The sequence below is a fragment of the Monodelphis domestica genome, chromosome 3 (assembly GCF_027887165.1).
Source record: "Monodelphis domestica isolate mMonDom1 chromosome 3, mMonDom1.pri, whole genome shotgun sequence".
NCBI classification, from domain to species: domain Eukaryota; kingdom Metazoa; phylum Chordata; class Mammalia; order Didelphimorphia; family Didelphidae; genus Monodelphis; species Monodelphis domestica.
This window is the reverse complement of record NC_077229.1, coordinates 302,492,681-302,507,212: the sequence shown is the minus strand read 5'-3', so window position 1 is coordinate 302,507,212 and position 14,532 is coordinate 302,492,681. Positions and strand designations below refer to the sequence as shown.

The 14,532-nt window shown below is 35.5% G+C and overlaps 1 protein-coding gene across 2 annotated transcripts in view; it reads right to left on the bottom strand.

Annotated features, from left to right (window-relative positions):
• LOC103101633 (lipoxygenase homology domain-containing protein 1-like) overlaps positions 1–14,532 on the bottom strand; it is a 109,223-nt gene that overhangs the window by 21,346 nt on the left and 73,345 nt on the right. For both annotated transcript variants that reach the window (XM_007487119.2, XM_007487120.2), the window contains exons 8-11: positions 7,473–7,630; positions 7,277–7,346; positions 6,233–6,311; positions 1,973–2,264 (exon numbers count right to left, since the gene is read on the bottom strand). In XM_007487119.2, coding sequence (XP_007487181.2) covers positions 1,973–2,264; positions 6,233–6,311; positions 7,277–7,346; positions 7,473–7,630 — 599 coding nt within the window. The remainder of the gene's footprint in view (positions 1–1,972; positions 2,265–6,232; positions 6,312–7,276; positions 7,347–7,472; positions 7,631–14,532) is intronic.

The following is a 14,532-nucleotide window of genomic DNA, read 5'->3' as shown; positions in this document are numbered from 1 at the left end:
TGCTATCCAGTTGTCCCTACAAAGCACTTTCAAGGTTTGCAAAGTACTTTCCTATTTCTCTTTCTCTCTCTCTCTCTCTCTCTCTCTATATATATATATATATATATATATAGGGCTATAGATAAAGGATGAAATTGGATGAAGATCAAAATATATTCAAAAGGCAATAATACAGTTGATATCTTATTTGATCCTCATGGCAACCTTAGAATGTTGGTACTGTTATTATCCCCAATTTATATTTTAGGGAAAACTCAGGCAGATATATATATATATATATATAGAGAGAGAGAGAGAGAGAGATCTATCTATCTATCATCTATCTATCTATCTATCTATCTATCTATCTATCTATCTATCTATAGAGAGAGAGAGATTCTAGTCTAGACTTGGATCTAAATATCCAGAGGTCTATATGACCAAGGCAAGACCTGAATACTAATGGTTTGCATTACCTTTTGGGTGTATTTTTATTTTAAATTGAAGTAGTTTGGGTTAAGGAGGACATGAAAAGTGGTGCCCCAACTGACATTATAGAGCCATGTTGGCAAACATATGGCATGCATGCCTGAAGGAGCTGCTTCCCTCCCCCTCTTCATTGCACCTATGGGCATTTCTCACATGACTCACCCCTCTTCCCAGCAGCCCAATGGGAGGGCTTCATCCCTCCCTTGTCTGGGGTAAGGGGTTGGCTCATATGTAGCATGGGAGTTGCACTTTGAGTACTCCATTTCTAAAGGTTCACCATCACTATTATAGAGGATAGGGCCAGGGGAAAGCAGAGAGGAGCAGTATCAGCATCCACTGCCCTCTGAGTGGGCTATAGATAATGGATAAAATTGGATGAAGATCAAAATATATTCAAAAGGCAATAATACAGTTGATATCTTATTTGATCCTCATGGCAACCTTAGAATGTTGGTACTGTTATTATCCCCAATTTATATTTTAGGGAAAACTCAGGCAGATAGAGGTTATTTTGACTTGCCCAAGGTTATATAACTAGCAAGTATTTCAGGATAGGTTAGAACTCGTCTTCCTTGGTCTGAATCCAGCACACTATCTATACCCAGCTACTGCTGCTGATAATAGTAATGTTTATTACAATGCTTTAAAGCTTGTAAAGTGCTTTATACATATTATCTCATTTGATATATACAATTTGTGCTGGTTGTTACATATAATCTATGTCCTTTAAAAGTTTGTAATATGAAAGAGGAGAATTTATGAAAATTAAAATATATATATATATATTATTGGGCTTATGTAGATGAAACAAATTCATATAATATCTAGGTACTGGAATATAAATATGTCTCCATTTCAAATATATTTGAATCTCTGAATCCTTCCACAGTAGATTGTGGATGCTTTCTGACTGACACATTTTACAGACTCTCTATGACTTAGTAGATGGCTTTCAAGGAACCCAGGGTCATCTCAACATGATAAGGCACTGGACCAGAATGTCAATGGAATTGTATAAATGGCTGTTTAAAAGAGCAGAAAGCAGAAAAGTAAGAAATATCAAGAGTATTTATGCAGGTATGTAATTTACTCAGGAAAGAAAGAAGTAGTTTCATAAGGATTCATTCTATATAGTCAAGGATGTTAAAGGTTGTGCAAGTTAAGCTCAGTGGGGACAGACACAAATCACAGTATTCTAAATTAATAAGAATACATAAAATCATAATCTCAATAGCAAGGAAATTCTTTGAAATGAATTCATATCAGCTCACAAAATTTATGAAATTTTCATATGTGATATACTGTTCTGGACAATGAGAACAAAAAAAAAAGAAAATCTCTATCCTTAAGATATTTATATTCTACTAAGAGGAAGAAAGAAAAATGAAGCAGGACTAAATATTGTTTACTTTATTGAGGTCCTTTGCATTAGAAAACAATTCTACAGAAATCTCTACACAAGAGTGGCTCATTTATCTCATAAAACATACTCTTCAGAACTCACCTTTCCCATTTCAAAAGGATTTGTATGCTCCAATGATTCAGTGAGAAGAAAAGATTCAGAGGTGTTTTTATTTCCAAAGAGGGTCATGTGGACCTTGCCATTAGTGCCTGATCCTTTAACATTGCCTGTATACACTTTAATTTGATATATACTCAGATCAGGTTTGGAGCCTTTTCCTTCATGGGAATTACGAGGCATTTCACTGGTTGATTCAATTTTTCTTTTGTTCATAATAGAAGAGACTGAGATTTTTCTCTGAATTTTAGGCTTATCAGCATCCATGATAAACTTTCTGCAAGTAAATTAAATACAGCAACAAGATATATAGAGTATATAAAGAGAAGCATTGGAAACTCTGCTTTACCTACCCCCAACCCCTGCCCCACCCCTATCCCCACAGGTCTGAAATTTTGCTTTCAGAGATTTACCTGATCAGTGTTTAGGACTTTGAGAAAGAGACTCACTTGCAATGATGGGCTAATATGATTTCTCCTGTGGAGGGGCTAAACAACATGGCTTTCTATTATGTAAGAATTACTCCAAGAGAGAACTGAGGCATAAAACCTATTTAGTTTTTAACAGTGAAGTGACATGGAAACCTCAAAGGATTTCTGGACTAGCTGGAGTTAGTGCTCAGAACAAGCCCTGGGTAAAAGAAAACAAATTAAAAAAAAACTGGAAAACAGGCATAGTTTACTTTCTCCACTTACCTGTTGTTTCTGTACCTACTTTTTCAATGAAGTATCTTCCATCCAATCATTCTAAAGAGGTACTCATGTGGTCATTGATAAGGGTGGCCTATCTAGTCCAACCCTTACTTCAATAATAATCCTTTCTACAACTTGTCTAAAGAAAAACTATATAGCCTTTCTTGGCTTGAAGTGTTCCTAACAAAAGGAGACACAACGACCTCCCCCCTTCAGTGGGAAACTGATTCCATTTTATAGTTGTTATGGAATACCACCTACCCACCCCTAAAGTAAGAAAATAGTCCATAATAATAATCTTTTCTAGAACTTGCCCAAAGAGGAATTATGCAGCCTTTCTTTGCTTGAAGTATTCCTAGAATGCCAAGTCTGGGGTCAGGAGGACCTCTTCCTGAGTTCAAATCTGACCTCAGGCACTTATTAGACTCATTAGACTGTGTTTGTCTCAATTTCTCCATCTGTAAAATGAATTTGAGAAGGAAATGGCAAACTACTCGAATATCTCTGGTAAGAAAACCATATGAAGAGTTGGACACAACTGAAAAATGGGTGTACAAAAACAATTTTTTAATCAATTCTAAATCTTCCCCTTTGTGATTTCTGCTCATTGCTCTGTGTACTCTTCTGGGACAAAGCAAAAACAAACAAACAAACAAAAACTATTCTGGTTTTCATATGACATTGTAGCTTGTTTCCCTTCCCATTCCTTTCATCACCCCTTGCTACTCAGTCATCTCTACTCTAAGCTTAACTCTACTCCTTCAACTGCTCTTCTTACATAGTACTATGTCAAATAATTTGACTTCATGTCTGAGTCTTTTACCATTCTAAGTTGTCCTTCCATGGACATCCTAAAATATGGAAGCCTAGACTAAACAAAATATTCCTCATTCTGTCTGAATAGTAGTATTATAATTTTACAAATTTGGTCCCTTGCACTAAACCTCTTTAGGTAATCTAAGATTGTATGAGCTTTCTTGTTGCAATGTAATGATATTCTCATTGACCTTATGACCACTAACATCCCCAAACCTTTTTCAGATGGCTTGCTCTGTAGCCATGCCTTCCTCATCTTCTACTTTATAAATTTATTTTTTAACCTAATATTTTCCATGTATCCCAAGAAAATGTCAACTTCTTGGACCCAGGCCAACATTCTAATTTGTTGAGACATCTAGGTGGTACAATGAATACAGTATTGGGCCTTACGTCAAGAAAACCTCAGTTTAAATCCAGACTTGGACACTTAATAGCTGTGTATCCCTAGAGAGGTCACTTAACCCCATATCTCTCAGTTTCCTCAATTGTAAAAAGCACTTACAAATAATAGCACTTACCTTAAAGGATTGCTATGAGGATTAAATGAAAAAAAGTATTTGAGTGTACCTAGCAGAGTGCCTGGTACATAAATGGTATTACATAAATGCTCAATGTTTTTCCTTTGAGATATTAACACATATGGTAGACCTTGTTATAGGGGAGTCTTTGAAGCAGTATTTTTCTCTATCAAAATAAAATACTATTAATAATCAATAAGCATTAGGTGTGGTGAGAGCTGGGATTCTTTGAATCCTTCAACCATTTGTGTGACTTTAAAGATGTCTTTTGGGGATTCATTTTTTTTAAATTGTTGATAGATATATGGATAAATTAATTTCATGAAGATGTTTTGGGGAGTGAAAAGTAGAAATAAAGGTTGGTAATTCTTAAATTTTTGAATTTATAACTTTTTGTAAACAAAAATGGAATTTTCCCATGCATTTGGTAACTCCCTTTATTTCAAATATTTTAAGATTTTTTTCCCTTCCAAGCCCGCATACTAGTGTGGTCTCTAGCATGGACCCCATTTGCTTATCCTTGTTCTAATGTGGTTGTTCTTGCCTTCTATTTTCTTCATTGCCACATAGGCAAAACTCTACTCTGTTTACTTATAAGGCAGCAAATCTGCCATGTACCAGGCACAGATAGCAGCTATCCTGAATATCCTATGACTATGTCCATATATTCTTCCAACTGATTCTTTTAGTCATTTCCACAGCATTCCTCCTCTGCTGGTAACTGAATTAGTAGCTAACCCAGGGAGCTGAAACTTTCATTAATGAAACAAAAATCCACACTAAGAAAATTAACTAAATGGACAGAGAAAGGGTATGGGAACATATAGTCCTAGAAAAGAAGAGTGATAAGTAGGGAGGTCATATTTCAGAAGTTCCCACTCAAATACAAAGTCATAAAACAAATATTTTCTACTGGTTGTTTAGTAGTTTTAGTCATGTTTGATTCTGTGACTCCTCCTGGGGTTTTCTTGGCAAAGATATGGAGTGGTTTGCCATTTCCTTTTCCAGCTCATTTTATAGAAGAGGCAACTGAGGTAAACAGAATTAAGTGGCATGCCCACAGTGGCATAGCTATTAAGTGTCTAAGGAGAGATTTGAACTTATATCTTCTTTACTCCAGATTCAACATTAATCAATGTACCATCTAGATGTCCTTCCTATTTTCTATTACTTTTGGTTTTCTCTCTCCTTAGTTCACAGGAAGATGCTGTCAGTTAAGATTCAAATTGATTTTCCCAATCCCTCTTCATCATATAAGTACAGTTTACCCAGGACTCTACCTGACCCACATGGAAATAATCATTGGCTTGTTCTTCAGTCTTTCAAGTTCACACCTAGATTTAGGGGAGGATTGGCAATTAAGTCAACAAGCACTTACTAAGTACCAGGCACTGTGCGAAGTGCTAGGGTTACAAAGAGAGGCAAAAAAGTGTCCCTGTTGTCAAGAAGCTCACAGTTTGATGGGGAAGATTGAATTAAAGAAAACGGATGAAAAAAACAACTTTCCTTCATTAGAGTTCTATAGCAAAATTATTTGTTTCCTCTTGATACAAACTACTCTAGACAGGCTGTCTTTCTCTGATGCTACCAAAAAAACCCAAAAAACAAAACTGTAGCTTCATTCATTCATTCAATCCATTTTTATTGCTTAGGTCCCTAGCCCATTTTGTGGTAAAGTCTGTGTTAAGACCATACCATTCATCATTCAATCAACAAAAAGTCACTTATTAGACATTTATTATGTTCCAGGCTAAGCACTGGGGGCCAAAATAATGACAGCAAAACAAGACCTGGATATGTCTGTCACAAGCTGGGAAGGGGTATTTATTTACTTTATAAAGAACCTGCCAGTTATACTTCTAGTATCCCTAAGACAAATATCAGAGTTCCCCTGAGAGCAATTAGCCATTTGCCTTATTGATTTTACAGAGACTTCTATTCTCTGCCCTTTTCCAGGAGGTTGAGAAATAGCAGCAGTGGTCTTCCACTTCCCCACCCCACACAGAAACCCTTCCTCATGGCTTTTGTAGCATGGGAATCATCCTGGTGTGCTTCATGAAGACCTCATTTATGCCAGCTTGCTTCCTTGGCATGTAGAGGAAAAATTAAAAAAAAAAACTACAAATTTGTTAAATATCCTTCTTCCCAATATCAGAAACAACAGATGGCCTCTGCATTATCACATTGCCCCCATTAATTTTAAGGATCAAACTTACTTATTCACTTCAAATACATAAATGGGCTCTGTCTTTAATGTCTCCATCACATGCAATGCTTTCATATCTAATTCACAGCCTACAAAGAGAAAGAACACAAAATTCACTTGAATCCTGGATCATTGTCTGATTTTTATCATTAAGTGGTTGTCATGTAGTATTCTTGGGCAATCAAAATGTAACACAAGGGTCTAGTTGTCAGGAATCCTAACAGCCTTTCTTTTCCCTCAACCTAAACTACATTTTTGTCAGCTTTAATGTGTGATTTAATTTTTAAAATTATAATAATGATGTGATAACCACTCTAGTTTCAATGGACACATTTAAAGTCTCAGAACTTTGATTTCAACCCAACTGAACATCTTAATTTCTTATACTGACTGAGAACATCACTAAAATTAGGAGTACTTAATTACAAAATGAATTACATTTTCCTTATTATTTTCTGAGAAGAGAGAGACATGGTTATATTCTCCCTAAAGGTAAACAATAGCTGGTTTCCTGTAGGCATTCCAAAAACAGACTTTTCAAGGTCAGAAATCTGCTAGCTAAGTACCCTTACGTTCTGAAAAAGAAATGGGTTGTTAGCTTACAACCAATTTATCTTTAAAATTCTCCTTTCTACAAGGACCACTTTCAAATTATAAAGAAGAATAACCAGCATATGCTGAAGGCATCTGTTTTTGTTTTGAAAATGCCAAATAATGGAAAACATAGAAACCTTATCTTTAATACACATATTTTAAAAATCCTATCTAAAGAGATGCATGAGAATGGGACTGCTTGGTGGGAAGATGTCTCTCCTTGACTAACCAATGTTGGTCTCAATGTACATTTTTGTGGCCAGTAATCATAAGAATTCCATGCTAAAAATCACTCCACATGTATAGGACAACTGCCTCCTAAAAACTCTTCCTGCACTCTGCATTCCAGTAGATCTGAATGGGGCTTTCTTTTGTTGTTCATAATTCATTCCAAAATATATTTACATTTTTATTCTTCCATTCCAATGGCCTCTAGGAGAAAGTTGAAAGAAAAACTTACCTGTTAAACTGCTGATGGAAAGGTTGGCATACTGCAGTTCTCCTAAATCAACAGCCTCCAGGGCAAAAGACTAGACACACATACAAATACACATAAATCACAAATGATCAACTAAAATAAAGCAAAAATTGGGATTTTTTTCAAATTTAAAAAGAACCCTTCAAGCATATTTTTTCATGAAGATAAAGTTAGCTACCTCTATGTCTTCTCTCTGCTGGTGTGAATCCTCCACAGGAAGAAGAAGAGCCCGATCTCCCGTATCACCATGGTTTCCAAAGATGCAAATATTGACTTTAACTAAACTCTTCAAGTGGGAAAAATTGCTTGAGAAGACCATCACCTGATACCTAACAACTGCCAGATGATAAGAAGAAGAAGGTGTGCTTATTACTATAAAAATGCCTTTAACAAAATGCTATTAAAATATGATGATGGACTGTCTTCTTTTGCCTAGCCCTTAACACTCTTCTACCTTAGAACCAATACACAATATTGATTCTAAGATGGTTGGGGGAAGCTAGGTGGCTTAGTGGATTGAGAGAGAAAAGATGCTAAGTCACTTAACCCCCACTGCCAAAGCTATACCACTCTTCTGCCTTAGAACCACCATGAAGCATTAAATCTAAGATGGAAGGTAAGTTTTTAAAACTAATAATTTAACAATGTTAGCATTTTATAGTATTTGAAGAATAAAATATTTTGTAATAATTGATATATATTTGTTTTGTATTAATTAAAGCACTTTTGAATTTTGAAGCTTTGAGGAACCATTTTTTTCTTCTAATAGAAGACTGACTTTACAATATACAAATCTTAATTCTATAGAAATTGGTATACAAGTCCACAAATGATGGGCATCTTATGGATTTTTAACTCTAATCATAAAATTCAGTGAATTGTTAGAATACTCAGGCTGGTATTTTATATTGTTTTATCACATAATAATTTGTGCAGATCAATAGCTAAAATATACAAAAGTGTGGAAATGTTGTAGAATTTCAAAAGCTCAGTCCTTTAAGTATTTTATAGGAAAGGGTGATTTTGAGGAAATATGAAAGAAGAGTAAAAAAAAAACAAATAAACTCCAAAAGATAGAGAGGAGAAACTCAGGCTTAATTAAAAAAAATACAAAGAAGGCACAAAAGAGGTTAATTTTGATTAGAAAGAGATGTACAATATAGATAGAGATATCATTAATTAGTATCTTGTCCTTTTTTTTTTTAGGTATTTGTAAGGGAACAGGGATGGGAAAAAATAATGTTTTCTTTCCCTGCCTATATAATTCTGTCAATAAAAGAAGTCTTAGAAAAGGAAAGCAAAAACAGTCCCTATGACCAGTAAAATGGAAGAGACAGCTTTCCATAGTACACATGACAGACAGCCTTTAGAGACAATCACATTTGGCAAAAAATAAAAGTTCAAGTACAGAAAAATTAATTTTGCCTCCAACCCTTAGACAGAAAAAACTGAGAAGGTTAGAGAATTTAGTAAGCAAGCAAAGCATTTTATATTGTTTGACCAAATATGGATTGAATAGAACACAGGAAAGACACCCACAGGACATGCTTTCCTTTTTCTTAGATCTCACTCTCCTGTCAGATGAACTTTTCTTCTTACCTTCCCCAACCCTGATGCCTCAACTTCTTTTCAGGAAGCCTGACTTTCTTTTCTGATAGGCAAACACACAACTAACACCAGCAGAAATGCTTTAATTCCATTTCGATGAGAGTAATGTTCATATTTCTTTGTATTCATAGGGCTATAGTCTAAATTTGTGGAAGTCATTTTTGATGGATTTTCATGATTTTTTAAGCTAAAAACTCTTCCCTCAACCAATTCCACATTCTTGTTAGTGATCATTAAATACTTTTTTCCTTTTCTACTGTTATTTTGACCACTCCCCCATTTGAAAGGTCATTTCCATAGTATTGAATCTGCTTCTATCAGTCTAAGACTATACTAGCCACTTGCTTAAAAATGCTCCTGAGTGCCTTTTATTGGAAATTGGAATAGACTCCTTCCCAAGTCCCCTCTTGGAATAATATTTTAGGAGATGATAGATAATGTAGAACAACATTTTAAATGACTAGAGGATTGTTAATAGAGAATTTTTAAAAATAGGGAAAGAGAACTGGTGAGAAAAAGGGTCTCAGAGAAGGAAAAATAAAGGACCAAAGACATCTATTAAAACTCTGTCAGTAGCATGCAAAAAATAACAGCAGAAAAAAATTAGCCACAGTTGGCAGACAGAATGCTGCTAATAGTTATTTGGAGAACTATAATGTCCCTTTCTCTTATGTGAAAGAGAATTAATCCATAATAATATATTGTAAAAATGGAGATTTGAACCCCAGACTTCAATCCCCAGAAGTCCTTGCTCTAGTTCCCAGAATGCCCTCTAGTCTCACCTGAGTTCCTACCTGCGTGGGATCAAAATTTCTATTTAACTGGATGTAAAAGCCTACTGTGTGCTCTTCCTACTTCCACTTCTGAGCACATGCGGCTTTCTCCCTAGCAGGCAAGATGGGGTGGTTGTGAATGGGCTCTCTGGGCCTAGACACATGCTTTCTTATTTTGTATATTTCTTTAATTCTTAATCTTTAATAAACCTCATAAAAATATAATACTTTCAGCAGAGAAACTAATTTTACCTGCTACAGTTTGGCATAACCACTTTGGGAAAATGAAATACCCTCAATCTTCTGATCTTTTAAGTTCAGCCTTTAATAGCTAGTGCCTAGTTTGTTTGTTTTTTAGGCCATGTTTCTCCAAGATGCTTTTTTAGAAAACCATCTTAATCAACTCTGGCCTACAGCCATCCACTTCTGACTTTCTTTAGCCTTTCCCATCGGCCTGGCTGGCTCAGCTCTTCTTCTCAGTGCCTAGACCTGTTTGACTCAGATCTCGATCACCTGGTTACCCGCTGCTCACCCCCTCCGCAAACTCTAGCCTCGGAGCAGACCTTTCATTGCCCTGGGCCCAGGACTCATTTCTATCAGCTGGTAAAAAAATGGGGGTAATTTTCCCTTAGGCTACAATTAGCCACCATGTGGACTGGGGACAGGGGATCACAGGAGAGGAGAAAGGGAAAGAAGAAAGAGACTTTCCAAACAGGAACTTACAAGCATGGGGTATTTAGAAGGATATCTTTTGATTGTTCTGGTAATTTTATTTACTTCACCTATGTGCCAGGGGAAAAATTCAGCTCCCTGCAACTTCAACTTTGGGGAGGCAGCTGGGTGCCTCAGTGGACTGAGAGCTAGGCCTAGAGATGGGAGGTCCTCGGTTGAAATCTGGCCTCAGATACTTCCCAGTTGTGTGGCCTTGGATGGGTCATTTAAACCCTATTGCCTAACCCATACCAATCTTATGCCTTCTGACAATAGGCATCTAAATGGATAAAAACCCAAGGAACTTTAAAGAGACTGGAGGTTATATATATTTAAGGCATTTCCGACTCCAATGAAAATCTCTGTATTCTATTGAATTTTACTGTTTGTTTTGTTTATGGTTTAACTTTGTGATTTTAAGTTCATATATTACTGCATTCCGTACTATTCTGTTACACTGAATCATTTTAATGTATTGAGTTTTATCTACTGTTATATTCTCTTGCTTTTCACCTATAACGATTCTGAACAAACATTGAATAAGCCCATTTAAAAAATAGCTTTTCTATTTTTGACTTTGTAAATTGTCACATAGAAGATAGATCGACTTCATCAGAAAAATTGCAACCTTTGGAAAATTTACTGTGCTAAATATCTCAATTGATTTTAAGAGTTCTTTAGATAGGATTTTAGAATTTTCTTAACAATCTTTGGTCATTTCTGCCTGCCCCTAACACAAGGTGTAAGGCCCATTCTAGCAGCTGAAGTGAAATACAATTTAACCCCCAACTCCCGCATTTCTGAAAATGTTAATGGAAGTTGGGCAGTTAATCTCAGGGCATTTGTACCCCTAAAAAAGCCTCCAAAAAAGGAGTATCTCTCATTTATACTCTTCAGCTCATTTTACTTCCACCAGAATGATCTCTAGATTTCTTGATGATGTTCTAAACACAAAATGAATTTTACTTTGTTTAAAAATGTATTTGCCAAGGTTGAAAGATTTGCTACATTTGTAAAAAATTGTGACATATATCCATCAGTTCATAGGCTTTAAAAATGCCATACAGCAACTTATGTAAAAATGATACTGTGTTTGTTTGTTATTGTAATTAATTGGGCTATTGAGAATTTTGGGGATATTGATAACTACATATTTGTACTACTGTTCAATTCATTTGCTTGAAATTCACAGTGGATCATGGCCAGATATGAAGAGGAAATGGATCTCATTTTTGGTGCAAAAGCCTTGCATTCTACATTTTCTTAGCTGACAGAGTGTGTCAATAATTATAAGCTATATTTTTGAATTTTTTAAAACTCATATTTTTCTTGCATGTACAATATACTATTTCAGTTTTTTTTATTTTTTCTCTCCTTTTTATATTTGAAGCACATGTCACCAGCATTAAGATTTTCTTTAACTTTTTGAGTAATATAAGTTTAAGATACATTTGCTACAATATCAATGCATGCCCCAAAAGCTTGAGACTATAAAAATGATGCCACTAATTGTTTTAAAAAATTATGGAACTTTGCTTAATAATTCTGTCTGATTCCAGGACAAGATATACACAAAAGAGCCATTGCATAGGGCCAAAGATAAACCAATCCAGGATGGATTGATGCACTTCCAAGTCAATACAAAGGTCTGGAACCTAGTGTGAATACTCAGGGTTGAGATGTTTAACATTTGTTAAGACATGGGCCTTCCTTGTGTACATACTCACTCAGAAAATACAGACGAGTATCCCCAATCTTGTCTCCTACTTGGCTCCTATAATCTGGTCCCTTTTCTGTCTTTCATAGTGTGGTAACTTTCTGTAGTCCTGGCTACTGGCTGGGTAAATGCATCATTGCTTAGATCATTTTAATTGGGCCCTGATTCAAGGACCTGTTATAGATTTATTTTTCCTTTACTTAAAATTTTTTACACATAAGACTTTGATAGTCTATATTTTCATCCAGTAATTTTTTTATTTGGATTTTTCTGATGTCCTTTTAATATCTCTTACCAATTGGTTCCTATATCATAACTCAGCCATGTATCCCTAAATGATCCTGTGTTTTTCTATCACCCTTTTAATGGGGAAATGTAAAAAATATTATTATTTTTAATTGCAAAGTTTAAATTCCTTTTGAGAAGAATTTTAGGTAAAGAAATATGACACCTCTCCAAATCCAGAAACTGAACTGCTTGGAGAAGACACCATGAAGATGCCTCCAGACCATAAGCTGCACAAGAAGATCAAGAATGAACTTTGGGTGTGGTTGATTGAGCATTTATTTGTATCTATACTTTCATGCCAAAGGGGACTTCCCCCAACTGGCCTTTTGTCAATGTGTCCAACAATTATTGGTTTTGTTATTTTTTCCTCTTATCCTCAAATTATTGTAATCTTTAAGTTGATTATGTTTTCATGATCCTTTGGGAAAAAAAGTTTTTCTCAGAGGATCATATGGAGAAATGTAAAAATGGAGATTTGAACCCCAGACTTCAATCCCCAGAAGTCCTTGCTCTAGTTCCCAGGATGCCTTCTAGTCTCACTTGAGTTCCCACCTGCGCGGGATCAAAATGTCTATTTAACTGGATGTAAAAGCCTACTGAGCACTCTTCCTACTTACACTTCTGAGTACACGCAGTTCTCTCCCTAGCAGGCAAGATGTGAGTGGTTGTGAATGGGCTCTCTGGGCCTAGACACATGCTTTCTTATTTTGTATATTTCTTTAATTCTTAATCCTTAATAAACCTCATAAAAATATAATACTTTCAGCAGAGAAACTAATTTTACCTGCTACAATATGAATGGAGAACTGGGAGAAAGCTTTATTATGAAATATTCTGCTGAGAAAGCAACATTTAGAAGTAGTTCTGCATATAGAAAGAATGCCAGAGTCAAGGAATTCTTTCTAAATCAGTACAATTATGAGTCCTGAATTTTTAAGAGACATATCCTCCTGGATATAAGAGTTGTTTTACTATGAAGTGGTAGAGGAGAGGATAATCCTGAATTGATTATCATGTTTTCTTTGGGGATTTTGTTTGCCAACATGTAATGAGCACCTACTGTGTACTGAGCATACTGTTCATATTGATTTTTATGTCCTGAAGTGTCTATAATGCTTGCTAAACAGATGGGGGAACCACTCTGAGAGTTCCATTGCCATTCCTTGTCACTCTTGCTTCAAACTAGAGAGAAGATTAATTAAAAGGGAAAAGATGAATGAAATATTTTAGCTATTTGTTTGCTGTCCAGTGAAATCTGAGTCAGCTAGTAAGCATGTAAAAAGCACTTATGGTGGAAAGAGATAGATAGAAATATATATGTTTTGGTAGATGGAGATGAAACAGACATAGGTATAGCTATAGCTCTAAGTCTAGGCAAAATATGGATATAAAGAGTGAGTTTATGCCACCATTGATAATGTGCTTGGTCTGAACTCAGGAAGTGCTAAGATTAAATCTAGATTCAGACATTAATGACTTTGTGACCCTAGGCAAATCACTTCACCTGTTTGCCTCAGTTATAGCAACTGTAAAATGGGGGCAACAAATAGCACCAGCCTCCCAGGACTGTTGTGAGGAGCAAATGATAGCATATTTGTAAAAAGTATTTAACATAGTACCTGAAACACAGTAGGCACTTCGTAAATGCTTCCTCCCTTCCCTTCCAATTGCCAATAGAGATAAAGATGACCAGGACTACATAAGACTCATTGAGAATATGAAGAAATAGAGATTATATTCTTTTCTATCCTCCCAGAAAAGTGCTATTTCAAATGTTCCTCATAACACAGAATCTCAGACAAAGCAGTAAAATACTTTAACATATATCGAGGTATGTATCTGAGCTGCCCACTCAAGTACACAATGACGACTGGTCAATAATCTTAGCACTTGAATATTCCTGTCAGAACACTCTCCTTTAAATAACCAATAAATAGACAAATGACCTGGATATTCTTAAATATTGTTAATTGATATTAATTGGTAATTGCCTAGTATATTATTAGCTTAATACAATAAAAGTTTGCAAGGCATCTTTGAACTAAATTTGGAAATCTCAAGTGGGTGATTTTTTTTTCTTGAAGGCTATTGCTTTTTTGGCAGTCTTCCATAGACAACATGTTACTTGCACTTTTTTTGTC